Source organism: Lepidochelys kempii, chromosome 1 (genome assembly GCF_965140285.1).
Source record: "Lepidochelys kempii isolate rLepKem1 chromosome 1, rLepKem1.hap1, whole genome shotgun sequence".
In the NCBI taxonomy this organism is placed as follows: domain Eukaryota; kingdom Metazoa; phylum Chordata; order Testudines; family Cheloniidae; genus Lepidochelys; species Lepidochelys kempii.
In genome coordinates, this window is record NC_136380.1 from 244,037,401 (window position 1) to 244,064,943 (window position 27,543).

Genomic DNA, 27,543 nt, shown 5'->3' on the forward strand with positions numbered 1-27,543 from the left:
GAGGGAGCCAAGGAAGGGAGAGATGTGTTCAAAGTGGCATGACAAAGAGGGGGTGACATGCTCAATTTCCTAGCCCAACACTTTGATCTTTTGCAGCAGCATTCTGAATGGATATCAATGGGCCAAGATTGCATTTGTCAAGGCCAGAGAGGAGGATGTTGCACTAACCGAGACATGAGATGATGAGAGCTGACCACAACTTTGTAAGGTCTACCGATCTATGTAAGGTCTATAGATAAGAGAGAGTGCTGGTGGATACTTACCTTTAAAGATCTCTCACTCGTTCCACCAAAAGAATCATGTAACGGTAATGCCAGTGGCACTAGTTGAACAGACTGAGGGCTCTGTCACTACGGTAGGAGGGGGTCAGGGATTGAAAATGAGAAGTTTATAGTGTTGGCCATTGAATGGTGACTCTGACGCTTGTTCTACATTGGTGCCACATCCTCCCTCCAAACCCTGTTTTCCCCAGGAGTGACCTCTTTTCACTGCAGATCCCTGTAGCCTTGTGCTCATACAATTACCGGGTTGGTACTTCTACATGGAAGTGGTGTTGTCACTGTAGTGCGCTCCCTGACTCACCATCTCTGCTGAATTAGGGACATAAATACTTCTGAGGAATGGCAATAATCCTTTGTTCTACACGCCTTGTTAAATCCCCTCCATGCCTTTGTACTCCAGACTGCGCTGCATGTTGACCGTCTGTGAGGCTTGTACGTGGCATTCTTGGGGATCATTTTTTTTTTTTTTTTACTCTGCTTTCTTGTCTTGTATCATCTGCTGCTACTTCTGCAGCATCTCCTCTTGAATGACACACACTTAGCAGACCACTCCATGAGGCTGATCACAGGATCTTGTGATATCACTGGAATTTCCTCAGGCTTGTTTTCCTGCTGTATCCCAGAATCCTTTGTTTCTTCTTTGTCCTGTGCCTGGCAGTTTCCTATTTCAAAGCCTGTTGCCTGCACTAATTTGTTTCTGTTGGCTTCTTATTTCCTCTGATTGATTGTTTTGGCTCTTTTGTGTTACTTTACATTTGTCGACCAATTTCCCTAGTCACATCAAATCTGTTCTGCTCTACTGCTGCTCCAAAGCCTTTGGCAGAACGACAGATATGGTCTGCTCTCTGTCTTGCTGCTTCCAAGCATAACCAATTTGAGCTCTTATATAAGAACAGAAAATAAAGGAAGTCTGTTTCTTAGCATGTTGGGCCCTGTTTACTTGTGCTCTTCCTCAATCTAGCATCACAGATACAGTTCTTTCTACAGTTGCAAGTGTCTTGACATCACTTAAGGATCAATTTAAATGATGTGGGGAAAATAAGTTATGGGAGAAGAGACTGACTTCAGGGCAGGAGGATCAGCCCTTTACACACTCTGTCTCTGTGAGATGTTTGGGGAGGGACGGCAGGTATTCAGTGGGAAGTACTGGGCGCTCTTTCGCTTGAAACATTTTAATATTTGACTGGATGAAACAATTTTTCCCTGGCCTCCTGGGAGAGCATAAGATGGAACCTAATAATAAAAGGCTGTTACATCCCTAACTCCTGACTCGAGAGAATTCCTGCCAGACAAAAGGTGTGCTCCTTATGTGTGGAACCCAACTTTCCCACAGGACATTGTGTCGCCCTGGATTTGAGGGGCGTATATACTCCTGAATGTGATCAAGCTAATTGCCAACCATATTATGTGCATTCAGCCGCCATGAAGTAATGAAATAGAACACCGCTTAATGAAGGTTTAATTTGGAGACAGGCTTTCAGAAGCAAGGTGATATCTAGCTGGCAGTTTCTGCTAATCGGAATGGAAGGAGGGGACAAACATGTAAGCAACTGAGTCTGAAAACCTTGGTGGTTGGAAAACCTTGTCTGGACTCCTCTAATATTAAATTTATTGAAAGTTAGAAAAGTGATCCAGTAGGGGTCATTATGACCTATGTGTTTTGTAGAAGCTAGTTATAAAAGATTAGCTAATAGAGTGTACTTTGGAGCAGTCCTCTGAAGCCATCTTGAGAGAGTTTTTTCCTGACACCCTTTCTCCCCTGTGGGTAAGCAACTGGCCACTGCCAACCTGCTGTTAATTACTCAATGCCATTCCAGACGTTAGGTAAATATCTGGGCTGTTCTAAACCTATTGCTTATGTTTGTGTGTGCTTAAATCTAATATACTGCAGTTTTAGACAAGAGCATGCTTACTTGCATTACTCCTTGATCAGACAGAGAAGTGCTGTGTTCCTGTTGATTTATTCCTTACACCACCTGGAGTGAAATAGTTAAGTTGCCCCTGTTGGGGGTTCTGAAGACCCAGGGTAACAATTGGTCTGACTGATGTTCCATATTGTTTAAAATTCAAGTAGAGCATTCACATTTTTTAAAAATAAGGTTTCTTCTTTGCTGGTTATTTCTATTTCTTTTACTATAAAAAGCTTTGATGGGGCAAGAAGCCTTGTGGATGAGGAGGTAGATGAGCTATACCTTGACTTCAGTAAGGCTTTTGATACTGTCTCAGATGACCTTCTCGTAAGGAAACTAGGGAAATATAGCCTAGATGAACCCACTATAACATGGGTAAACCACTGGTTGTAGAACTGTACTTAGAATAGTTATCAATGGTTCACAATCCAGCTGAAAGGGTATATTGAGTGGAGTCTTTCAGGGATCTTTCCTGGGTCCAATTCTATTCAATGTCTTCATAAATGATTTGGATAATGGCATAGAGAGTACACTTATCATCCACAAACTTTATACCAAGCTGGGAGGGGTTGCAAGTGCTTTAGAGGGCAGAATTGGAATTTGAAATGATCTGGACAAACTGGAGCAATGGTCTGAAATAAACAGGATGAAATTCAATAAGGAATAATGCAAAGTACTCCTCTTGGGAAGGAAAAAATCAGTTGCACAAATACAAAATGGGAAATGACTACATAGGAAGGAGTACTGCACAAAAGGATCTGGGGGTCATAGTGGATCACAAACTAAATGAGTCAACAGTGTAATACTGTTGCAAAAAAAAAAGCAAACGTCATTCTGGGATGTATTAGCAGGAGTGCTTTAAGCAAGACATGAGAAGTAATTCTTCCACTCTATTCAGCACTGATAAGGCCTCAACTAGAACATTGTGCCTGGTTCTGGTCATCCCACTTCAGGAAAGATGTGGACAAACTGGAGAAAGTCCAGAGGGAACAACAAAATTGATTAAAGATTTAGAAAACATGACTTAGGAGGAAAGATTGCAAAAATTGTGTTTGTTTTGTCTGGAAACAAAAGTCTCGGGGACATAAGTCTTCAAGTACATAAACGATTGGTACAAAGAGGAGGGTGATAGCGTTCTCCATAACCACTGAGGACAGGACAAGAAGCAATGGGCTTAAATTGAAGCCAGGGAGATTTAGGTTGGACATTAAGAAAAAACTTCCTAACTGTAAAGGTGGCTAAGCACTGGAACAAATTACCTAGGGAGGCTGTGGAATCACCATCATTGGAGGTCTTTAAGAACTGTTTAGGCAACACCTGTCCGGGATGGTCTAGATAATACGTGCAGGAGACTGAACTAGATGACCTGTTGAGGTCCCTTCCAGTCCTGCATTTCTATCCATGAGAAAAACATTCTGTAAATTAGAGAACTATTTCCAGCTCATGCCTGCCCAGGGGCAAGGACTCTAAACTGGAGAGCTTTCATGATGGTGTAGAATACCAATTTCTAGGCCACTGGACTGGCTTAAATTGGAACTTTAACGGTAGCTGCTACAGTGTACCTGTCAGAAGTACAGGAATAGGTGTCCTGACTTTCCCACAGTGCTTTGGGGTTGGAAATTTGTGAACTGTGATACTGATGATGGAGTCCTGGTGCTTTATGAATATGCTCTCTCAAACATTGTCTTGCTAAGAGGGAAAGAGACTTAATATTTAACCAATTTTAATTGGCCAAATTTAAAAATGTTGTTTAAAATTCAAAACTTGGAAAGGGGGTGGGGAAGGAACAATTTTGACAATCTGGGAAATCCCTCCCCCCCATTTTTTTACTCCAACCAAGTTTCCTTATATATATGAGGCTTGGTTCTGGAGTGGGCCTTATGCCCCTTACCCTGTCAAACCTGGAATATTATGTCAGCGCTGGGTTGTTACAGCTTTGGCGGTGATAGGATTGCCAAAGTTTCTCCCCATCACCTAAGAACAAATCTCAGACATGGAAATTTCCTAGAGACTGGTCTGCAATACCCTGAGTTTAAAAGATGTCACTCTGATCAGGACAGATGCTGAGCAGAGAATGCTGTGCCTATTTTTGAGCCTCAAGGAACACTGTATGAAATGGCCCTTCACTTAAAGAGTCTTAATGTTTGTTGCTCTCATGCAGGGCTTGGAAACAATTACCAAATATTTACTATCCAGAGGCAAATATGAAATGGAGGAGCAGGAGGAAGAACTACTAGGGAGGTCCAGTGGCAATAACATCAGCCTTTTAACAGCCAAGTTTCCCAAGTGGCAAGAGTGAAATTGACATGATTCTTGTCGCTTTCATTGATGCCCCAAAGATTTTAAAAAGCAGCAGTTAAACTGTCTAGCTAGTGTTTTAGTTTCACTCTGATTGGGAAAATTATGAGCAGTGATAGATTTCGTGGAACTGTCTGGAGACTCAGGAGAACACTGCATCGGGTTATGCTCACTTCAGGTTTGGAATGCTATCTAGACACCCATGATGGTCAGGAATGTAATTATTAAATAAACAACCTTAAATTGCACTGAATTGATAATGAAGGAGCTTAAGATCACCTGGGAAAGCTTCCCACTTGCTAGTGGTGAGTAAATGAGTTTTTTCCAAGCCCTGTTCTCATGACATGGCTGCTCCTTCACGGTTTCTAAGGGAGTCCTGACAGATAAATACCTGTGCATGTAGCTCCAGAACAACTTGGAACGCGAGCATTGTCTTCATCTCTCCTTTGTTACTTAGCGTCAAACTCCATTCTGCTGAGGTAATTTTCATCCCTTCAGATAAAAAGTGCTGCCCTGACTTCCTGACTCCCAGAATTCTATGGCAGGAAAACTGCAAGCAGATAATCACGAGGGAATTACGCTGCAATGTGGTTGCTGGACTGTCATAGTACTGAGTTACTGCAGACACTGCACACTCTGCCTGAGTTGTAGGAGAGAGGGTGAAGAACACAGCTGGGAGAAATAATACTAAAATAAACCTGAAAGAGCAAGGCAGGCACTTTCAGAAGATTAAAGATAGTGGGCAGGAGAAGAGGAGGAGAACTGTGTCTTGAGAGAAGCTGCTCCGAGATGGAATGATATGCTGTATCCTGTGGCCATAGTGTCTGAGTTTGAAGGGAATAGTTTATCACTTGAAAGCAATTTCTGCTGTTTTTAATCTCCACTCTCTCTGACCTCTTCCTGAGATAACCTCTGCCAAAAGCAGTCCAACCTGCAGTTTATTTTCTAGATTATTGATTTCCAGGCAACAAAAAGCTGGGGTAAAAATAGGACAGCAAGCCACCCTGTTGGTTTCAGAGTAGCAGCCGTGTTAGTCTGTATTCGCAAAAAGAAAAGGAGGACTTGTGGCACCTTAGAGACTAACCAATTTATTTGAGCATAAGCTTTCGTGAGCTACAGCTCACTTCATCGGATGCATAAAAGTGGAAAATGCAGTTAGGATATTTTTATACACACAGACCATGAAAAAATGGGTGTTTATCACTTCAAAAGGTTTTCTCTCCCCTCACCCCACTCTCCTGCTGGCAATAGCTTATCTAAAGTGATCACTCTCCTTACAATGTGTATGATAATCAAGGTGGGCCATTTCCAGCATAAATCCAGGGTTTAACAAGAATGGGGGAGGGGGGGTAGGAAAAAACAAGGGGAAATAGGTTACCTTGCATAATGACTTAGCCATTCCCAGTCTCTATTCAAGCCTAAGTTAATTGTATCCAATTTGCAAATGAATTCCAATTCAGCAGTTTCTCGCTGGAGTCTGGTTTTGAAGTTTTTCTGTTGTAATATCGCAACTTTCATGTCTGTAATCGCGTGACCAGAGAGATTGAAGTGTTCTCCGACTGGTTTATGAATTTTATAATTCTTGACATCTGATCTGTGTCCATTTATTCTTTTACATAGAGACTGTCCAGTTTGACCAATGTACATGGCAGAGGGGCATTGCTGGCACATGATGGCATATATCACATTGGTAGATGTGCAGGTGAACGAGCCTCTGATAGTGTGGCTGATGTTATTAGGCCCTATGATGGTGTCCCCTGAATAGATATGTGGGCACAGTTGGCAACGGACTTTGTTGCAAGGATAGGTTCCTGGGTTAGTGGTTCTGTTGTGTGGTATGTAGTTGCTCGTGAGTATTTGCTTCAGGTTGGGGAGCTGTCTGTAGGCAAGGACTGGCCTGTCTCCCAAGATTTGTGAGAGTGATGGGTCATCCTTCAGGATAGGTTGTAGATCCTTGATAATGCGTTGGAGAGGTTTTAGTTGGGGGCTGAAGGTGATGGCTAGTGGCGTTCTGTTATTTTCTTTGTTAGACCTGTCCTGTAGTAGGTGACTTCTGGGTACTCTTCTGGCTCTGTCAATCTGTTTCTTCACTTCAGTAGGTGGGTATTGTAGTTGTAAGAATGCTTGATAGAGATCTTGTAGGTGTTTGTCTCTGTCTGAGGGGTTGGAGCAAATGCGGTTGTATCGTAGAGCTTGGCTGTAGACAATGGACCGTGTGGTGTGGTCTGGGTGAAAGCTGGAGGCATGTAGGTAGGAATAGCGGTCAGTAGGTTTCCGGCATAGGGTGATGTTTATGTGACCATCACTTATTAGCACCGTAGTGTCCAGGAAGTGGATCTCTTGTGTGGCCTCGTCCAGGATGAGGTTGATGGTGGGATGGAAATTGTTGAAATCATGGTGGAATTCCTCAAGGACTTCTTTTCCATGGGTCCAGATGATGAAGATGTCATCAATATAGCGCAAGTAGAGTAGGGGTATTAGGGGACGAGAGCTGAGGAAGCGTTGTTCTAAGTCAGCCATAAAAATGTTGGCATACTGTGGGGCCATGCGGGTACCTATGGCAGTGCTGCTGATTTGAAGGTATACATTGTCTCCAAATGTGAAATAGTTATGGGTGAGGACAAAGTCACAAAGTTCAGCCAGCAGGTTTGCCGTGACATTATCGGGGATAGTGTTCCTGATGGCTTGTAGTCCATCTTTGTATGGAATGTTGGTGTAGAGGGCTTCTACATCTATAGTGGCCAGGATGGTATTTTCAGGAAGATCACCGATGGATTGTAGTTTCCTCAGGAAGTCAGTAGTGTCTTGAAGATAGCTGGGAGTACTGGTAGCGTAGGGCCTGAGGAGGGAGTCTACATAGCCAGACAATCCTGCTGTCAGGGTGCCAATGCCTGAGATGATGGGGCACCCAGAATTTCCAGGTTTATGGATCTTGGGTAGTAGATAGAATATCCCAGGTCGGTGTTCTAGGGGTGTGTCTGTGCGGATTTGATCTTGTGCTTTTTCAGGGAGTTTCTTGAGCAGATGGTGTAGTTCCTTTTGGTAACCCTCAGTGGGATCAGAGGGTAATGGCTTGTATAAAGTGGTGTTGGAGAGCTGCCGAGTAGCCTCTTGTTCATATTCCGACCTATTCATAATGACAGCACCTCCTTTATCAGCCTTTTTGATTATGATGTCAGAGTTGTTTCTGAGGCTGTGGATGGCATTGTGTTCTGCATGGCTGAGGTTGTGGGGTAAGTGATGCTGCTTTTCCACAATTTCAGCCCATGCACGTTGGTGGAAGCACTCTATGTAGAAGTCCAGTCTACTGTCTCGGCCTTCAGGAGGAGTCCACCTAGAATCCTTCTTTTTGTAGTGTTGGTAGGAAGGTCTCTGTGGATTAGTATGTTGTTCAGAGGAGTGTTGGAAATATTCCTTGAGTTGGAGACATCGAAAATAGGATTCTAGGTCACCATAGAACTGTATCATGTTCATGGGGGTAGAGGGGCAGAAGGAGAGGCCTCGAGATAGGACAGCTTCTTCCGCTGGGCTAAGAGTATAGTTGGATAGATTAACAATATTGCTGGGTGGGTTGAGGGAACCATTGCTGTGGCCCCTTGTGGCATGTAGTAGTTTGGAAAGTTTAGTGTCCTTTTTCTTTTGTAGAGAAGCAAAGTGTGTGTTGTAAATGGCTTGTCTAGTTTTAGTAAATTCCAGCCACGAGGAAGTTTGTGTGGAAGGTTGTTTTTTTATAAGAGTATCCAGTTTTGAGAGCTCATTCTTAATCTTTCCCTGTTTGCTATAGAGGATATTGATCAGGTGGTTCTGCGGTTTCTTTGAGAGCGTGTGGCACAAGCTGTCAGCATAGTCTGTATGGTATGTAGATTGTAATGGATTTTTTGCCTTCAGTCCTTTTGGTATGATGTCCATCTGTTTGCATTTGGAAAGGAAGATGATATTTGTCTGTATCTGTACAAGTTTTTTCATGCAGTTGATGGATTTCCACTCCATACGGCTAAATGCAGTGTCTTGCATAATGACAGGTTTCAGAGTAGCAGCCGTGTTAGTCTGTATTAGTCTGTTGGGGTCTTCCTGCTAGCTAACATTGGAAGTACTGAATAAGTTCCCCCTTTCTAGTGTTTATATGTGTATTATCTCAGATAGTCCCAGCTGCTGCCACATTGTCTATAAGAAGTATGAGCATCCCCTTTGCTGCCGCATATACAAAGCTGGCGGGTTGGGTCTAATGGATTTGGCATGATCAAACTGAATAGCTGTCTGTGCTAAATATCATCTATTAAGCCCTAGTAATACAGGGGTAGGGACGGGGGGAAAGTATTGTGATATGCATGAATTTTTGTATTGGGGAAAATGCAGGGAAGATCTAGTGGGTCTGAGGAAAGGATGGAAGTGGGATATTGGAAGTATTTGGGTGAGAGGGAAATGTGGTGATAATGGGGTGTGGGGGGGAGATAAGGGACGGCAAGATCACTAAGCAGAAGACTGAAGCTGATGACAATAGCAGAACATTATTGCCCAGTGGGTTGGAAGAAATGACCAGCTGTTTTATTTCAGGGAGATGCTATATTTTCAGAGAAATATATTGTTTGTATGTGACGGTATTAAAACTGAGGAGCTTTGAACCCTGCTGAATCAAAGCCAGCTGTATGAGCTTGCTGGCGCTGCAGCAGCAGGACAGCTGGAATCCTCATGGAGACTCAGATAGTTATGACAATTTATCACATTTAAATGGTGTCAAAGGCAAGTCAGACTGAACAGGAACTTGGACGTATCCTAGGACTAAGTGGGAATGGACACAGATGAAATGGCCTCAACTGGGCAGTCAAATGAAGGGAGGGGGAGGCTAGATCTGGACATTGAGAATGTTTAAAAGGGGTCTTAGAAAGACAAGATGGGTGAGGTAATGTCTCTTATTGGACCAGCGTCTGTTGGTGAAAGAGACAAGCTTTTGAGCTATGCAGAGCTCTTCTTCAGGTCTTATAACCCACCTGTCTCTCTAATATCCTAAGAACATAAGAATGGCCATACTGAGTCAGACCAAAGGTCCATCTAGCCCAGGATCCTGTCTTCCGACAGTGGCCAATGCCAGGTGCCCCAGAGGGAATGAACAGAACAGGTAATCATCAAGTGATCCACCCCGTCACCCATCCCCAGCTTCTGGCAAACACCATCTCTGCCTGTCCTGACTAATAGCCATTGATGGACCTATCCTTCAGGAACTTATCTAGTTCTTTTTTGAACCCTGTTATAGTCTTGGCCTTCACAACATCCTCCGGTAAGGAGTTCCACAGCTTGACTGTGCATTGTGTGAAAAAAACTTCTTTTTGTGTGTTTTAAACTTGCCACCTATATGAGACCAACATGGCTACGACAACACTGCACACGAAAATGTGTCTTAAGCTTTTGTTGGGTGAGAGCAAGAATTGAAAAGGAGTCTCTTGAAAATACAATTCTCTAGTAAAAGAATGGAAGGACCCTATAAAGAAGAGGAGTATCTGCTGTGAGACAGGGGTGGCTGTGGGGGCCATCTTCACTGACAGAGCGGGTATGATTAAAGCACAGTTCTGTAAATTCTGTAAGTCTCTTCTTTCAATATTTACCTTTTTCGCCTACCCCTTCCCAGAATCCATCCATTCGCATCTGTGACAATAGGATGAGTTTAATCTTTTGATGCCAAATCAATCCAATTGAATCCTGTTTCTTATTATTCCCTTCCTTACCCCTCAAGATAATCATTTCAGTTACAGGAAATGTACTTGTTCAGCAATAATACCTACCTTTTGTGCAGCACTTTTCATCAGTAAATCTCAAAGCACTTTTCAAAGGAGTCAGTATCATTATCCCCATTTTACAGATGGGAAATTGAGGCAGAGAGCAGGAAAGTGACCTGCCCACCGTCACCCAACAAGCTAGTAGCCGCTTTGGGATTAGAACTCGGGTCTCCTGAGTACTAGTCCAGTGCCTAGCTACTAGGCCATACTGCCTCCCCAAGATGGCTGATGCCTTGAGGAATGTGGGTTTGCCTCCCTCCTTGCTTCCCAGATGATGAAAGGGAGGAGGTAGTGGCAAGACTTGATCGCAGTTCCAAACCCAAAAGTTTCAGGGTGGCAAATGTGCCACGGGGGTGCATGAGAACTCCTCCATGTTTATCCTGCTAGTGTGATTTAATGGGGAAGTTATATGGCACAGAGTTGAAACTGCTCTGTACTGTTTTATGAAAACCATATGATTCTAATGGAATGTGTACTGTAAATCTTGAAAATGTGTGGTAGAACAGCTACTGGGGGGAAATTTGTCTTGGCACATATTGATGACATTTGTGTTTTAGCTCAACTGAGAGGAGTCTAAAAGATAAGGAGTACTTGTGGCACCTTAGAGACTAACAAATTTATTTGAGCATAAGCTTTCGTGAGCTACAGCTCACTTCATCGGATGCATTCAGTGGAAAATACAGTGGGGAGATTTATATACATAGAGAACATGAAACAATGGGTGTTACCATACACCCTGTAACAAGAGAGTGATCACTTAAGGTGAGCTATTACCAGCAGGAGAGCGGGGTGGGGGTGGGGGGACCTTTTGTAGTGATAATCAAGGTGGGCCATTTCCAGCAGTTGACAAGAACGTCTACGGAAAGGGGGTAGGTGGGGGGGATAAACATGGGGAAATAGTTTTACTTTGTGTAATGACCCATCCACTCCCAGTCTCTATTCAAGCCTAAGTTAATTGTATCTAGTTTGCAAATTAATTCCAATTCAGCAGTCTCTTGTTGGAGTCTGTTTTTGAAGTTTTTTTGTTGAAGAATTATGACTTTTAGGTCTGTAAGCGAGTGACCAGAGAGATTGAAGTGTTCTCCAACTGATTTTTGAATGTTATAATTCTTGACGTCTGATTTGTGTCCATTTATTCTTTTACGTAGAGACTGTCCAGTTTGACCAATGTACACGGCAGAGGGGCATTGCTGGCACATGATGGCATATATCACATTGGTAGATGTGCAGGTGAACGAGCCTCTGATAGTGTGGCTGATGTGATTAGGCCCTATGATGGTGTCCCCTGAATAGATATGCGGACACAGTTGGCAAGGGGCTTTGTTGCAAGGATAGGTTCCTGGGTTAGTAGTTCTGTTGTGTGGTGTTTGGTTGCTCGTGAGCATTTGCTTCAGGTTGGAGGACTGTCTGTAAGCAAGGACTGGCCTGTCTTCCAAGATCTGTGAGAGTGGTGCATCCCAGATTAGAAGGATGCTTGAAGTTCCCTAGATCACTGGTGGGGAGTGATCCTGCTCAGTCTGTTGATAAAGGGTCAAGAGTTGTGGAGAATTTTTATGAAAAATGTGTGACTCAGTTTACCTATTCACTTTATATTGCTACTCACTAGTAGTGAATGGGTTAATTTCTTCCTCTGGAACAAGGAAACTAGGGATGGGTGTGTGTTACATACGCTAGTCTGGCTTGGACCCAAAAATGCTATCAAGAACTGAATGGAATCAGCACATATAAATAGAAGAACCAATGACCAAACTCTGACTGGGCATTATCTCTTAACACCTGCCAACCAAGGTGGAGATGTGAAATGCAACGGAGGCTGCGGTGCAGGATAAAGACAGGAGGTGTCAGGTGACTGCTGAAAGCTGGGATGGCCATGTCTATACCACAGGCGCTATCATGGCATAGCTACGGCCACTTAACTATGCCACTCTAACCCTGTAGTTGAGATGAAGACTACAGTGATGGAAGGGTTTTTCTTCTGTTGACCTAGCTTCGTCTGCATTGGTGGTTAGTCGACATAGCTATGGTGCTCAGGGGTATGGATTTTTCACATCCCTGAGTGCTGTAGCTATGTCAGTCTAAGATTTAAAAGTAGACCAGGCCAGAGACACAGAAGATCTGACAGAGACTATGATGGATTCTAGGAGGCCATAGAATAATGGAGCAGTTGCTTTTTGCCATTGGAGACTTTGTCTTAAGCTTGGTTTTTCCATGCTGACCTAAGGACTAGCAAAGTCTGTACTCCAGGTGACTAATAAATGCTGGTTTGCTTTGACAAGGCTTTCCTAGGTCACTGCAAATTCTTACTGGTTATATTGTTCCCTGAAGGTGTAAAGTCTCTAACAGTATTCTGAACTCATATAGACACACTGAGAAACAGGGATGCTGTAATCCGAAGGCCCAGTCTGAATTGTAGAAGCTGTGAGGCTCACCCTTTTGAAAAGCTAAGCCTAGGACAAATAGGGGTACTCCAAAGTAGACTATATAAAGATGGGGCATCAAACCCTCTGAGATGAAACACCTTCAGTTTTGGATTCCAGCTTATACTAGTCTCTTCTTGCTACTGTATGTACATGAACATCTAAGCAATATTTTTTAAGTAGTTGTTTGAAGTGTCCCATGGGCTTGTTAGGTTTTTTGTTTTGCTCATCTTTACTCTGAAACTGATTGAAGGCATTTTTATACAAATCCCCTTGCTGGGTTGGGTTGGACTGGAAGTTTAGACAGCGGCATTTAGTGTCATTCAGATCAGAGGTATCTGGCATTTTAAAGTCCTGCTGGATTCTAATGTTGTTTGTGCTTTATGCAGATACAGTGCTGTTCTCCACACCTGGAAAATGCCTGTAGAAATTATGGGTTATGGGGATGAAATGGTGGAACCAGTCTGTGCTGTTCTCTCCCCTGGACGAGGATGTGAATACTGTCCATGCCGTACCTTGTGGCACAGCAGCAGGGGAAAGGATGGAGCCTCCAGGAACAGGCGTGGTGATTAGTGAAGGTCTTCTGCCAATAGGGCACTAGGATTTTTTCCCCTTCATCTTTCGGTGCAGGAGTTGTGGAATGAGATGTAGTCACAGCAGCAATGGAACCCACTTCTGCCATTCCCTGGTAGAATGGAGGAGGAGACTGTCACTTTAATAGACATATGGGGAAGGGAGAAAGGGTATGGAGGGCCTTTCTGCTAAAGCAGGTCCCAAATCAGATGTTACCTTGCTCCCCAATTTACTGCGGTAACAGCCTTTAGTAACCCATTCCATTATGGCTATAATATAGGTGATGCCCACCCCATTTCAGTCCGGGTGCACATTGATGGGTGAGAGGCAAGGATGCAGTATGTGGTGTGCACGCGAAGCCCTTGAGTCATGATGTATACCAGGGCAAACTCTTCAGTAGGCTGCCTCTTCTGAGGCTGTAACATGTGGGTGGCTAACTCCCTTTGCAAAGGGACTGGCTGCTCCAATGACATCTGCCAGTAAATGACTATTGGAGGTGCACCGGGGGCACCTGGCTTTTCTGATGTGGTGTAGGAAGGCCATTTTTCTCCTCTCTCCCTGTGGAAGTGCCACCCTCCAGAAACTCTGGGCTGTAAATGGGAGTATTGCTCTCATATTTTGTGGGTAGGAGTCTCTACCTGGGTGCTGCAACAATGGGGTGATGTAGATCCTGCACCTATGATTAGGTTCCTTTCATGGACTGGTAAATACTGCTGGGAAGGTGGGGGAGAGAACAATATCCTCTAAAGCTCCCCAGCTGTCTGCATTATTTGCCAGTGCCTGTGGCTGGGGAGCTCTGGCTGCCCTGTTTAATTCGCTCACTGTGAGGCACAGCTGGAGTTAGTCCCTGCTGCAGCTCTCTGATGGAGGAGTTGGGAAGCTAACTCCACCCGCCTCCCTTTTCATAGGGCTCTGTGTCCTCACAGCTTGTCTCTGGCCAGAGAGACCTTCCAAACGTGGAGAAGCCATTGTCTGGGTTTTTGTATCTGAAGTAGGCAACCTGGGATCCTGAGACCTAAATCAGGTCTGTCTCTCTTAGGCTGTGCGTTCGTGAGCTGCTATTTAAGAGGTCTCAGGTACCATGAGAGCTATGGTGGAGTGCAGCCTGCTGCGGGGCCTAATTACAACCTTATTAATGCCTTTTTCATCACTTCCTTTGAGCCTTCAGATGGTGATTAAACCTATTTATGGGGCAGAGTTCCTTAATATTCAGCATGGTGCACCTCTTCCCAATCAAATCAGTAACATCTGCATCTCTGATTGCTGCTTAATAACATTGTAGAACATGGTTAATTAAAAAAGGTATAAATAGACTTTTTTCATTCTCTAACTTATCAGAGTGCTTTCCCCTCCCTTCTGCAATCCAAATAAAACTTTACACTAACTGAGGAAAGGTTGGCTTAGCAGAGGGAGCAGGGCAAACCTCTTGTCTTTATCACCTGTGGGTGAGTGGGAAACCATCCTGCACTCCCACCAGGGTTAGTTATCTGGCTTCTGCTCTGCTGTTGAATGAAATTTCAGCCCCTCCAACTCATGCCAGGAACAATAATCCATGGTACAGTAAAGATAGAGTTCAATATAAAAGCAATTTCTGAAGCAGTTGCCACATCTTAAAGAATACACATTCATTTCCAAAAGTCTAATCGCACATGAATGTTCCTTGGGGGCTTGATAGATTCACCTGGCTGCTGGAAGTGGGCAGTGTGACTACTGCTGGCATCAAATGGCTAAAATTTCTGGGCTGCTTAATATTCCCTGCACCAGTCTATGCATGTTGGGTGGCACTCTTTCCCCTCTCCCGACCATAAGACAATCTTTGCTTCCCCAGCAGTTATTGTTCCTTCCATTCCTGCTGGAATGGAGACTGGAGCTGGAAAGGGAGACCAGCCAGAGCGTAAATGGCATTGCCCTATGCGGTGGTGATGTAGCCAAAGGACCTGAAGAAGAGCTCTGTGTAACCTCAAAAGCTTGTCTCTCTCACCAACAGAAGTTGGTCCAATAGAAGATATTACCTCACCCACCTTGTCCCTTGACAAACCTTGGCACTCTCTGTGTCCGCTGCCGCTGTTGGACAAACCCACAGAGGATTCAAGGCAAAAATGCCACCTTGAATATTCATAAGTTAAGATGTTTTGATCAAAACTTCAGGTTGGAGTAACTTTAGTAACAAATTTGCAGAATGCCAGGAAAGGACTATTCTCTTTAGAGGTCTCCTTGGGCCTAAATTTAAAGCCTGTCATGAACCAGCTACAGCAGAGCCAATCCGATTCGACCCGAGCCCGTTGGGTTGTTTTCACACCTCACCCAACACTTTTGTAGTGTGGTTCGCATTGGGTTGCCAGGGTCTATATGCTGGCCTGGACTCCATTTTCTTTACTTTGTTTCCTCCATGGAGCCACCGGGGCTATTTACTCCCTGGTCCTGCTGCCCTCTCTCGTGACCTGCTGCTCACCCCAGCTCTGCACCATGTACCTGAAGGACAGCTGGTTCCCCCTGCCCCGGGCCGTTCCCCCAACATGTCTCAGCGCCACTGCCTCATCCGGAGGCTTGTCCGAGTGGGGGCTTCCCACTCCCAATGCCCACAATTTGTCTCCAGCCTCCTCCTACCTGTGGGGTCAGTGCCTTGGTGGCTGTATGTCCCACTCCTGCTGGCTCCTGCCCATGGGCAGCCGGTGATCTGGCTGTTGGGGGAGGCTAACTCCCAGCCCCACCCCTTGTACCTGAAGCCCCTCCCCTCCCCCATCCCTTCTGGGGCAGCCAGCCCTGGTGTGGCAGCCAGCCCTGGTGTGCTGGTTGGTGCGGCTGCAGGGCCCCCAGCACCAGACGCCCCGAGTCCCTGCACGAGGCAGGCCAGCCAGCCTGGGAACAGAGTGCTGGGAACTGCAGAAGGGGGGCCTGGCCTGGGGGTGGAGTGTGGGCTGGGCCATGCTAGGCTGTTTGGGGAAGCACAGCCTCCCCAGCCTATGATACCTGCTGCCCATGCTGCTGTCACCACCTTGCTCTGCTGTGAGTGCTGCAGAGAGAGAGGTACTGTGACTGGGCATGCTTTTTGCGCAGTGTGTGCTGCACAGTGAGGTGGCAGCAGATGGCAGGGCTGGAGGATACATCTGCCGTCACACTAATCCAACGGGCAGGAGGAGGTGATCAGAGACTACCTAGTCCACCCCAAACCTAACACTTGTAGTCAGGTCCCATCAGGTTGCCAAGGTCTATTTCTCTTCCTCACTTGCTAAGGCACTTAGGATTCATATTGAACTTTGGAGCACAGCTTAGCTTTGGTTACCAAAATGCAGAGGCTGAGAGCTTGGGGATGGCAGAAGACAGAATTGAACAATAACAGGGTAGAGCCCATAAGCTCTGCTGCTTCTGAGACCAGTGCTGCTTTGACTGCAAGGAACAGCCCAGCTTCTGTTCCTTCTGTAAGTATGTGGCAGATCAGATCATTACCAATTAAAACCTCTAATGAGCAAAAGTTCTATTTTAGGGTTTTGTATGGCCACCTTTATAACTGTAGTCTCTGAGTACTCCACCTTTTCAAGAGTGAAGCAGTTATAATCCATGACATTAAGAACCCCTAGTTCTTCTCTTGCCCCTTGTCCTTTTCATTTAAGGGGGAGGGATAGGTCAGTGGTTTGAGTATTGGCCTGCTAAACCCAGGGTTATAAGTTCAGTCCTTGAAACCCAGGGTTGTGAGTTCAGTCCTTGAGGGGGCCATTTAGAGATCTGGGGCAAAAAAAATTGGGGATTGGTCCTGCTTTGAGCAGGGGGTTGGACTAGATGATCTCCTGAGGTCCCTTCCAACCCTGAGATTCTATGATTCTATGAAATGGTAGGCCTGTTTCTAATGTTTTCTGAGTTGACACTTGAATCTGCCCACTGCTGCATTGGCAATCATTCATACTGTGTAGTGTATGAAAGGCTCTGTCACGTAGGCTTTGTGAGGGCTGGGCACCAGTTGAACCGGGTAAAGGTGTTGTGTTGAGAGCCCAGGAAACTGAAGTAGATCAGCCGCAAAACTGGGATAGTGGCAGTACAGGCTTTTCACACCTTGTCCCACTAATCTGCTTCTCCTGGAAAGGAGTGATGGGAGCTGGACAGTAGCCCTCATGGCTTCTGAGTGCCAATAACTTGATTCTACTTGTAATATTAGCTTTTTCTGTGTCGACACTTTTCAATTGGGAACTGGACTGAGGCAATCAATTAACGGGAATAAAAGAGACTTGGTGGGATAACTCACATGACTGGAGTACTGTCATGGATGGATATAAACTGTTCAGGAAGGACAGGCAGGGCAGAAAAGGTGGGGGAGTTGCATTGTATGTAAGAGAGAGGTATGACTGCTCAGACCTCTGGTATGAAACTTCAGAAAAACCTGAGAGTCTCTGGATTAAGTTTAGACATGTGAGCAACAAGGGTGATGTCGTGGTGGGAGTCTGCTATAGACCACCAGACCAGGGGGATGAGGTGGATGAGGCTTTCTTCCGGCAACTCACAGAAGTTACTAGATCGCAGGCCTTGGTTCTCATGGGAGACTTCAATCACCCTGATATCTGCTGGGAGAGCAATACAGCGGTGCACAGGCAATCCAGGAAGTTTTTGGAAAGTGTAGGGGACAATTGTCTGGTGCAAGTGCTGGAGGAACTAACTAGGGGCAGAGCTGCTCTTGACCTGCTGCTCACAAACCGAGAAGAATTAGTAGGGGAAGCAAAAGTGGATGGGAACCTGGGAGGCAGTGACCATGAGGTGGTCGAGTTCAGGATCCTGACAGAAGGAAGAAAGGAGAGCAGCAGCATACGGACCCTGGACTTCAGAAAAGCAGACTTTGACTCCCTCAGGGAACTGATGGGCAGGATCCCTAGGGAGAATAATGTGAGGGGGAAAGGAGTCCAGGAGAGCTGGCTGTGTTTTAAAGAATCCTTATTGAGGTTGCAGGAACAAACCATCCCGATGTCTAGAAGGAATAGTAAATATGGCAGGCGACCAGCTTGGCTTAACAGTGAAATCCTTGCTGATCTTAAACACAAAAAAGAAGCTTACAAGAAGTGGAAGATTGGACAAATGACCAGGGAGGAGTATAAAATTATTGCTCAGGCATGCAGGAGTGAAATCAGGAAGGCCAAATCATACTTGGAGTTGCAGCTAGCAAGAGATGTTAAGAGTAACAAGAAGGGTTTCTTCAGGTATGTTAGCAACAAGAAGATAGCCAAGGAAAGTGTGGGCCCCTTACTGAATGAGGGAGGCAACCTAGTGACAGAGGATGTGGAAAAAGCTAATGTACTCAGTGCTTTTTTTGCCTGTGTCTTCACGAACAAGGGTCAGCTCCCAGACTGCTGCACGGGGAAGTACAGCATGGGGAGGAGGTGACCAGCCCTCTGTGGGGAAAGAAGTGTAGTGAAGCCCTTTGGTTCCTGGCGGTTTTTTCTTCTTGGACGGTGAACCACACCAACTCTCTGGAAAACTACAGGAGCAATTCAGGGTGACACCAACACAGTTGTCATGAGGGCATTTAAGGAAATTTTAGGCCAATAGGTGATCCTGTCCTGGGTCCATACTGACCTTGGGGTAGAGATGTGAGGGTGATTCGGAGTTGACATTGGCCTCATACACATCCTTGATGAGACTTTTGGCACTCCTAGACTTCTCTGTGCTGAGTGCAACAGGAAAGTTGCCACAAACATCCAGGCTTTGTTCATGAAAGGAATGTAAAATAAGTAGGGTTTTTCCAATATAGGTATTGGGGAAGAGTCAATGGGTCACTAGGAGTACGAACTGACCTTGTTGGTCTCAGTCCCTAGTGCTAAAATGGGAGACTCGTAATCAAATCAGAGGAGGTGAGTTTGTGCAATAATTTCATAACTCCTCTGTTACTTGGAGGGGGTGATTCTTGTGGTATAAACATGAACTGAAACATTTCAGGTTTTACTCCTAGGATTGGGTGGCTCTGAAATGTACAGATGTGGAGTCTGTCTGGGAATGGAAAAGGGGAAAAAGAGATTCTTCTTCTTCCAGTATGGTCTTCCATAGTTTGATGATAAAATGATTTTATGTTCTGAAATGTGATGTTTTGTTTCCAGCATAATTATTTTGAGCACTGATTTGCTGAGTGCTGTACAAAACTTAGACCAAAGATACAGTCCTTGTCCTGAGGAGCATCCAAGCAAAGTAAAATCTTCCCTCTCCACTGCACTATGGCTTTGGCTGATTACATGAAAGAGACTGTTGCAGGTTTCTAGATGGTGCTGTTGTAGCTTGTGCCTAGCTTGTCCTCTCCTTCCCAGTTTCTGGTGTTCTCTCTTGTGTCTACTTAAGTCAAGGAGAAGAGTAAAGGTATAAGGTTCCTGGGATAAAGGCTGTGATGAGATGGAGCTGCATATGCTGCAATTACCTATTTACACTCTCTCTCTCCCTCCCACAGGCACAATGGCTACAGTGACCCAGAAGCACTTCTTGGAAGGGCAGACTTACTCTGTCCCTCTGATCCAACCTGACTTGCGCAGGGAAGAGGCTATTCATCAGGTTGCAGATGCACTTCAGTATTTGCAGAAAGTGTCTAGTGATATCTTCAGCAGGTATGTTGCTGTCACACAGGGAACTGGGACTGATGCTGAGTGCCAAGCAGGAGAAAACCAAATGCTGCAATAAGACTGTGGAAGTGAAGGGGCCTTGGAGAGCCACCAGAGTTCCAAAGGAGGTGGGGAGGGCCAGATGTACCCCCAGCAAAAATAGACTGAATTCAGGTTTGATCTGAGTGTGGTATGATTAAGGCTAAGATTGTGTCATGATATTTTTAGTAGGGCTGTCAAATTAACAAGTTAATTGCAGACCCTCTGGGTGCAAGGGGAGCATCAGCTGCTCCAAAAAACCTGTTTGGTCAGGCTCAGTAACACAAGCTGCCACCAGAGGGCGGGAAGAGACAAGGCTACAGAAAGCAATGTACTTCTCATCCCTGCATTTTTAAAGTAAAAACTAGGGCTGTCGATTAATCACAGTTAACTCACGCGATTAACTCAAAAAAATTAACTGCAATTTAAAAAATTAATTGCAATTAATCGCACTGTTAAACAATAGAATACCAGTTGAAATGTATTAAATATTTTTGGATGTTTTTCTACATTTTAAAATATATTGATTTCTATTACAACACAGAATACAAAGTGTTCAGGGCTCATTTTGTTGTTGTTTTTTATTACAGATATTTGCACTGTAAAAATGATAAAAGAAATAGTATTTTTCAGTTCACCTCATACAAGTACTGTAGTGCAATCTCTTTATCGTGAAAGTGTAACTTACAAATGTAGATTTTTGTTTGTTTGTTACATAACTGCACTCAAAAACAAAACAATGTAAAACTTTAGAGCCTACAAGTCCACTCAGTCCTACTTCTTGTTCAGCCAATTGCTAAGACAAACAAGTTTGTTTACGTTTATGGGAGATACTGCTGACTGCTTCTTATTTGCAACGTCACCTGAAAGTGAGAACAGGTCTTCGCATAACACTTATGTGCCTGGCGTTGCAGGGTATTTACATGCCAGATATATTAATCATTCATATGCCCCTTCATGCTTCAACCACCATTCCAGAGGACATGCTTCCATGCTGATGATGCTTGTTAAAAAAATAATACTTTAATTAACTCTGTGATTGAACTCCTTGAGGGAGAATTGTTTCTCTCCTGTTCTGGTTTACCCGCATTCTGCCATATATTTCATGTTATAGCAGTCTCAGATGATGACCCAGAACATACTCGTTTTAAGAACGCTTTCACTGCAGATTTGACAAAACACAAGGTACCAATGTGAGATTTCTAAGGACAGATACAGTACTCGACCCAAGGTTTAAGAATCTGAAGTGCCTTCCAAAATCTGAGTGATGAGGTGTGGAGAATGCTTTCAGAAGTCTTAAAAGAGCAACACTCCGATGCGGAAACTACAGAATCCGAATCACAGAAAAGGAAAAACAACCTTCTGCTGGTGGCATCTGAATCAGATGATGAAAATGGGCCACTGTGCCTTGAATCATTATCAAGCAGAACCCGTCATCAGCATGAACGCATGCTCAGCCCCCTCCCCCCGAGCCCTGTGCTGGCTGCAGCTGGGGCTGACTCCCCCGCCCCCCAAACACACACACACCCGAGCCCCGTGCCTCCTGAGGTTGGGGCTGACCCCACCCAAACCCGAGCTCCATGCCGCCCAGGGCTGGGACTGACCCCCATCCCGACCTATGGGGCTGATCCCTCCCCCACCCCCAAGCTCCATACCTCCCCCACCCCAAAGCTCCACATCTCCCCCGGCTGAGGCTGATTTCCCCCCTCCCCAGCCCCCCATGCCTCTCCTGTCTGAGGCTCTAAAGTTTTACATTGTTTTATTGTTAAGTGCAGTTATTTTTTTTTAAATCACTTGACAGCCCTAATTTTTAGTAATAGTCATGTACAGGTCATGGGCAAAAAAAAAAAAAAATTCATGGAAGCCATGACCTGCCCCTGGCTTTTACTAAAAATATTGGTGACAAAATTGGGATCTGTGGGTCCTTACCCGGCCTGAGGCGGGTAACTGCACAGGGACTAGGAGCTGCCTGCAGCACCTGGGAGCTCCGGTGTACCCCTGCCGCCTGCACCTCCGAGGACGTGGGGCCGGGAGCTGCGGGGTATCTCCGCCTCTGGCACCCATGGTGCCCAGGAGTGCGGGGGGGTTCCCCACGGTGGTTGGGAGCTCCGGGGCCCCACTGCCACAGGCGGCTTGGAGCTCTGGGAGCCGCTCCTTGCCAACCACCGCGTGGCGGGGGACACGGCAGCTCCTGACCACCACCGCAAGCTGAAGTCATGGAGGTCGCTGATTCTGTGACTTCTGCAACCTCCATGACTAAATCGTAGCCTTAAGTATGATCAAAGAGTTGCCTGTGCTGAGTTTGCTTTTAGCCTGCAGCAATTTGGTAGTGTTTGTTTTTAACTCCATGGCAGGCTGCCACATACTGCAGTCCTATTTCTGCCCCAGTTCTGCTCAGTTTCTTCTTTTTCGCTTTTAAATGGGAAATCTTACGATTTATGATAACTTGCGGTGTCTTTTTCTTGTTCTTTGTTGTTTGAGCACTGCAGTAGAAGATGTCTTTTGGTTTTGATCTCTGCTCAGCCATGTTCATAGAATCATAGAATCTCAGGGTTGGAAGGGACCTCAGGAGGTCATCTAGTCCAACCCCCTGCTCAAAGCAGGACCAATCCCCAATTTTTGCCCCAGATCCCAAATGGCCCCCTCAAGGATTGACTCACAACCCTGGGTTTAGCAGGCCAATGCTCAAACCACTGAGCTATCCCTTGTACTTAGTTGCAGTATGATTCCTCCCTAAGTTTCTAGTATCTTGCACCTGCAAGTGAGTACATTGTGAGAGCTGAGACTGTATTTGAGTGTCTGCCTGTGTTCTGTGTGTTTCCCGATGGTTTCGTGAGCGGCCAGAATGAAGATCATATTTAGAAATTCAACTCGTGCGTTGTGTCTTACCAGGATGTTGTGAACTTTAAGGTTGGGCCTAGTGTCTCTAGCATTACTTGGTTTTGAATGAGTAGTTTGTGTGTTTTCATCAAATGACTAATTTTGGTCTTTAACTGCTCTTTGAAATGGTATCAGCAGTTCAGTATCTTCCTTATATATTGCTCAGCAAAGGCAGTTGCCTTTGTTCTGCTCTGCAGCTGTTGTTGGACGAGTTCCTCTGTCCGCCTAGTTCATTTGCAGGATTTACTGTAGAGGAATTCAATGTACTTTGCTGTTAAGTCCTAGTCTTTGGTCCCAGATGAGTTGAATTATTCTGTCAAATAGTTCTTGCAGTGGCTTTAGTGAGGTTGTATTTGCCTAGTATATTTTTTTATGGTTTAGATAGATTTCCACAGTCCTTTCTCAGATTGGATTTTACAGCCAGCCTGAAACTCTTCTGGTTTATTGTGAGGTCTAGGCGTGTCCAATTCAGGTTGTGGGATCTCTCTAAATCCATAAATTTGGCTTTGCTTTTTTTCCCCTGGCAGACCATGGTTTCAGTGTTTCCTAGGACATGTTTGGCCTCGGTGCTAATAGCATGTCTTTAGCTGGTGTAGATTCCTCTTGAGAGGGTGATAGTATGTTTAGGTTATTAACATGAAATGTCTGCTGTCCTATGCAATTGTGTCGCAAGAGTCCTGGGTGCAGGGATTGCTCCAGTCAAGCAATTGAATCACTGACATGTAGGCTGGAATGGATAGACCTGAGGCTTTGTTCTCTCTTATTCCTTGCATTGTGGGAGCGCTGTGGGGTTGGGGAGGTTAGAGGGACCCCTGGAGGGGCCAGAGACATGCAGAGGGGAGGTTTTATGGGAGCCCCGGTGGATGGGGTCCCTGTCTGAAATCCTTATTCTGTGCATGAATAAAGCTATCAGTTAACAGGAGCTGTTCTTTCATTTCTGTACTTGCTGCTTTGTGAGGCAATGCGCTGTAATTTCCCTGGGGATGAGAGCCTGCTCCTTAGCATGCAAGTCACTCGCAAGTCCTGAACACTGACTGTGACATTGCTCCCTCACTCTTCAGTGCGCTCATGACTTCTAATTACTAATTTTTTCCAACAGAACAGGAGACTTCATTGGGCCCTTTGTTTGCTTTGCCTTTCTTCTGAGGTCTCTGCTCTCCAATATAATTAATAATGATTTAGTAATTATGCAGGCGTCTGATTAAAAGTTCCCCAACCTTGGGTGTTCTGTGCCAATCAAGAGAGAGGCTTTCAAGGTGAGAACTTTGCTACTTAGCAAAAGTGGCCTCTTCTCTTCCCTGAGATAAGGCAGCTATATCTCCTATTTCCAGGAAGGAGCAGCCTTATCAGGAGGAAGCTGCCTGTTCTGAACTGCAAATCACCAGCTCACTGTGTTGAGGGGAGAGAAACTTGTGCAGTATAGCAGGTTCAGCTGAGTGTGTCAAGCTCCTTGCATTTGTGCTGTGAGAGAGACAGAAGTTTTGATGCTATGTTGTAGCAGCAGATTGCTTGGTACTGCACTTCCAGGAGTGGCAAGGGAATCTGTATAACTGCCTGAGGTGGAGTGGAAGGTGGTCTGATTTTTTCTCCACCCCTATCCTTGTTATGTGCTCTAATGTCTGCTTTGAATTTTAACTGGATGATGATGTGAATGCCAGATAAATCAGATTTCTTCTTGTTAAAACAATCTACCTGAGGAATGAGAGAAGTGATCTTCCTCCTGAGGACACTTACGCTCTCCACCCTCGGGAACATGTTGCCAATGCTATAGAAAGGGCACCAGTGATGTGATGAAGGCTGTCATGGACTGTCTAGGTCTCACATAACCCTCGGAGAGGGGCAGAGGAGGGGCATATGCTGGTAGGTTAATGGCAGCCCAGGGGCTGCCACAGTGAAGAAGACGACATGTGGAGTTAGCTGCCTGGAAAAGGGCACAAAAGACATCTTTGCTTTTGGGAAGAGGGAGAAAGGAAAGGAGAAACTTCTTGCAGCTTGGGAAGGTTTAGGAGCCACCACATGTAACAAGTGCAGAAAATCTGTGCCCGTTCTCTCCTTTGCAAATGTTCTGTCCTTGGCTTTGGCTCTGGTAAATTACTTGGTGGTGAAAGGAGCATTTCTCATGGTTGACTAATCTGTGAAGAGCCAAAGGGATATGGGGGTGGGGTTATCTGTGGTCAAGACATGTAGTTCTCCCATTCACAGATAACAGCCAGAAGAATTTTAAGGTTAGTTTAATGCTAGTGAAAGGTGTTTGACAGCCCTGAAGAATGAGTCCTCCTATTTTCAGAACAAGTAAAGCTTTTGGGGAGGGGGAGGGTTCTTGTGTGAAATACAGCATGTGACTGCAATAGCAATGTCTGATCTGTGCTGTGGTTGGATTGTGACTAAGAGGCACCATCTCCAGGGAATGGGTAGGAAGCTTGGCCTCCATGACTGGTTTAGACCTTAGCAATTTGGTTGCTGCCACTAGGAAGGTGATGTTACTGTGTCACCACAATGGGGTGCTTACATCAGTGAGACACATTTAAGTGTTGGACACAGGCCCAACTAGGTCGACACAAGGTGACTTAGTTTGAGCTAACTTTGCTGTGTATATCAGGCCTGAGACCCATCCAGGGCTGCCTCAAATGGAATACACCAAACTCAAGTGTGCTGGTAGCGTTTGATATAGAGGCTAGGCCCTAAACTGGGACAACAAGCTCACTTGTCACTTGAGCTGTCAGTTTCTGTATTCTGTTACGAGTCTTACTAACAGTCCAGTCCTCTTCAAGGGGATTCCTGTCCTCGTGGTGCCAGTAATCGTGGGTCTGCTGCTGTGGGAAGATCGAGTGAGAGGCTGACGGTATAGTTATCAGGACCACACTGCAGTTTGATGGAAGTTTTATTCTGTTGCACGTTAACGAGGAAAAGGAGTTCGTGTAATTAGCCCACCGTGGAAACTAGAATACAGGCAGTATTCACTGCTCTGTCAGAGCTAAACAGTTTAGAGCAGGGGGAATCTATTATTATTTTTTTTTGTCAAGGTCCAAATTTCTTGGTCAAGGTCCAGACTCTAGAGAAAATAGTTATAATAAAAAGTAACGATAATGACAAGTAACTAAAAATGTTGGGCTCCGTTCAAAAGCATTTGGCAGTCCTGATTTGGCCCACAGTCTACCTCCTGACTTCCACTGGTTTGGATCGTATGTTGAAGGGCCTTTTATGCTTTTTTTTTTTTTTTTTTTTTAAAAAGTCCTTATATCATAGTCTTCAGATTCTTACCGATCTTGGAACGTCAGGAGTCCAACTCTTGGGCAGCCAAAGAGAGCTTCTAACACTCTCCTCAGGAACCAGACTGACTGCCGAGAACACTTGATTAACAAAGGGCTCTCTTCTTCTTTTTCTAATTACTGTCCTCTCTATGGGGTCTTGGATTGAAATAATCTGCCATTGTTTCTGCCACTAGGATGCTATTGGAGATGCAATTCATCTGACTTTGGCATGTTTCATTGCTTCTCTGATGGGCTCTTGGCTTGCTGGGACTTCTCTGTGAGGAGTTAGCTCTTTTCTCAAGTTATGGAGTTTTTGGTTTCCTGCTAATGTTTATTGGGGGGAGGGTGGGGGGGTGTTGTGGGTTTTTTTTTGTTTTGTTTTTTGCAGAGCTTTTTAAACTCCTGTGATACACATATTTGCTATTCAAACTGCTCCCTGATCTGGAGCATATACCCCAGGCTTGTTACTGTAGTATAATGTAAAAAGAAAAGGAGTACTTGTGGCACCTTAGAGACTAACCAATTTATTTGAGCATGAGCTTTCGTGAGCTACAGCTCACTTCATCGGATGCATACCGTGGAAACTGCAGCAGACTTTATATACACACAGAGAATATGAAACAATACCTCCTCCCACCCCACTGTCCTGCTGGTAATAGCTTATCTAAAGTGATCATCAAGTTGGGCCATTTCCAGCACAAATCCAGGTTTTCTCACCCTCCACCCCCCCACACAAATTCACTCTCCTGCTGGTGATAGCCCATCCAAAGTGACAACTCTCTACACAATGTGCATGATAATCAAGTTGGGCCATTTCCTGGTTGTGCAGGAAATGGCCCAACTTGATGATCACTTTAGATAAGCTATTACCAGCAGGACAGTGGGGTGGGAGGAGGTATTGTTTCATATTCTCTGTGTGTATATAAAGTCTGCTGCAGTTTCCACGGTATGCATCCGATGAAGTGAGCTGTAGCTCACGAAAGCTCATGCTCAAATAAATTGGTTAGTCTCTAAGGTGCCACAAGTCCTCCTTTTCTTTTTGCGAATACAGACTAACACGGCTGTTACTCTGAAACCTGTAGTATAATGTGTAGAGAATCAGATAGGGATTTTAGGATGTTTTGTCTTTTAAGTTACCTTATTTGTGTTTTTACTGCCACAGCATTTACATTAATTTTGGTCTGGAGTTTGCTTGTCATGTCCCGGCTTCCTCTGTGGTAAGTCACCAAGTCCCAACAAGAAATTCTAACATTTCTTCAATGCACACACAGAAGAAAAGTTTAACACTTAAAAACAAACCCAAGCAAGTCTCCGTTTGTTTGCATTTCCTTATTCCCTCCCTATTTGGATGGAACAGGGGTTTGAGGAAACTTAAGAATTTTTCCCCATAGAGGATTATAACTTCAAAAAAATTAAATCTACTTGAAAGAGTTTGTAGATACTAGAAACTTTAGGCTGCTGTTTAAATCTGTGAAGAACTTTTATATTCATGTTTTAGAAAGGAAGTGATGGAAACATTAAGGTTCTTTTTAGGCCCGTTGGGAAACAATAAGAATGATG

General features: G+C 44.9%; 1 protein-coding gene across 5 annotated transcripts in view; it reads left to right on the forward strand.

Moving 5' to 3' along the window:
• The window catches only part of WASHC1 (WASH complex subunit 1), a 97,552-nt gene that overhangs the window by 29,756 nt on the left and 40,253 nt on the right, over positions 1-27,543 (forward strand). For 3 of the 5 annotated variants that reach the window (XM_073321174.2, XM_073321167.2, XM_073321157.2), the window contains exon 2: positions 19,666-19,819. In XM_073321174.2, the coding sequence (XP_073177275.1) occupies positions 19,671-19,819 (149 nt within the window). In that variant the 5' untranslated portion in view covers positions 19,666-19,670. Of the gene's footprint in view, positions 1-1,994; positions 2,106-16,648; positions 16,670-19,665; positions 19,820-27,543 lie in introns of those variants that run through there. The other 2 variants (XM_073321148.2, XM_073321183.2) reach the window with 2 other exon arrangements.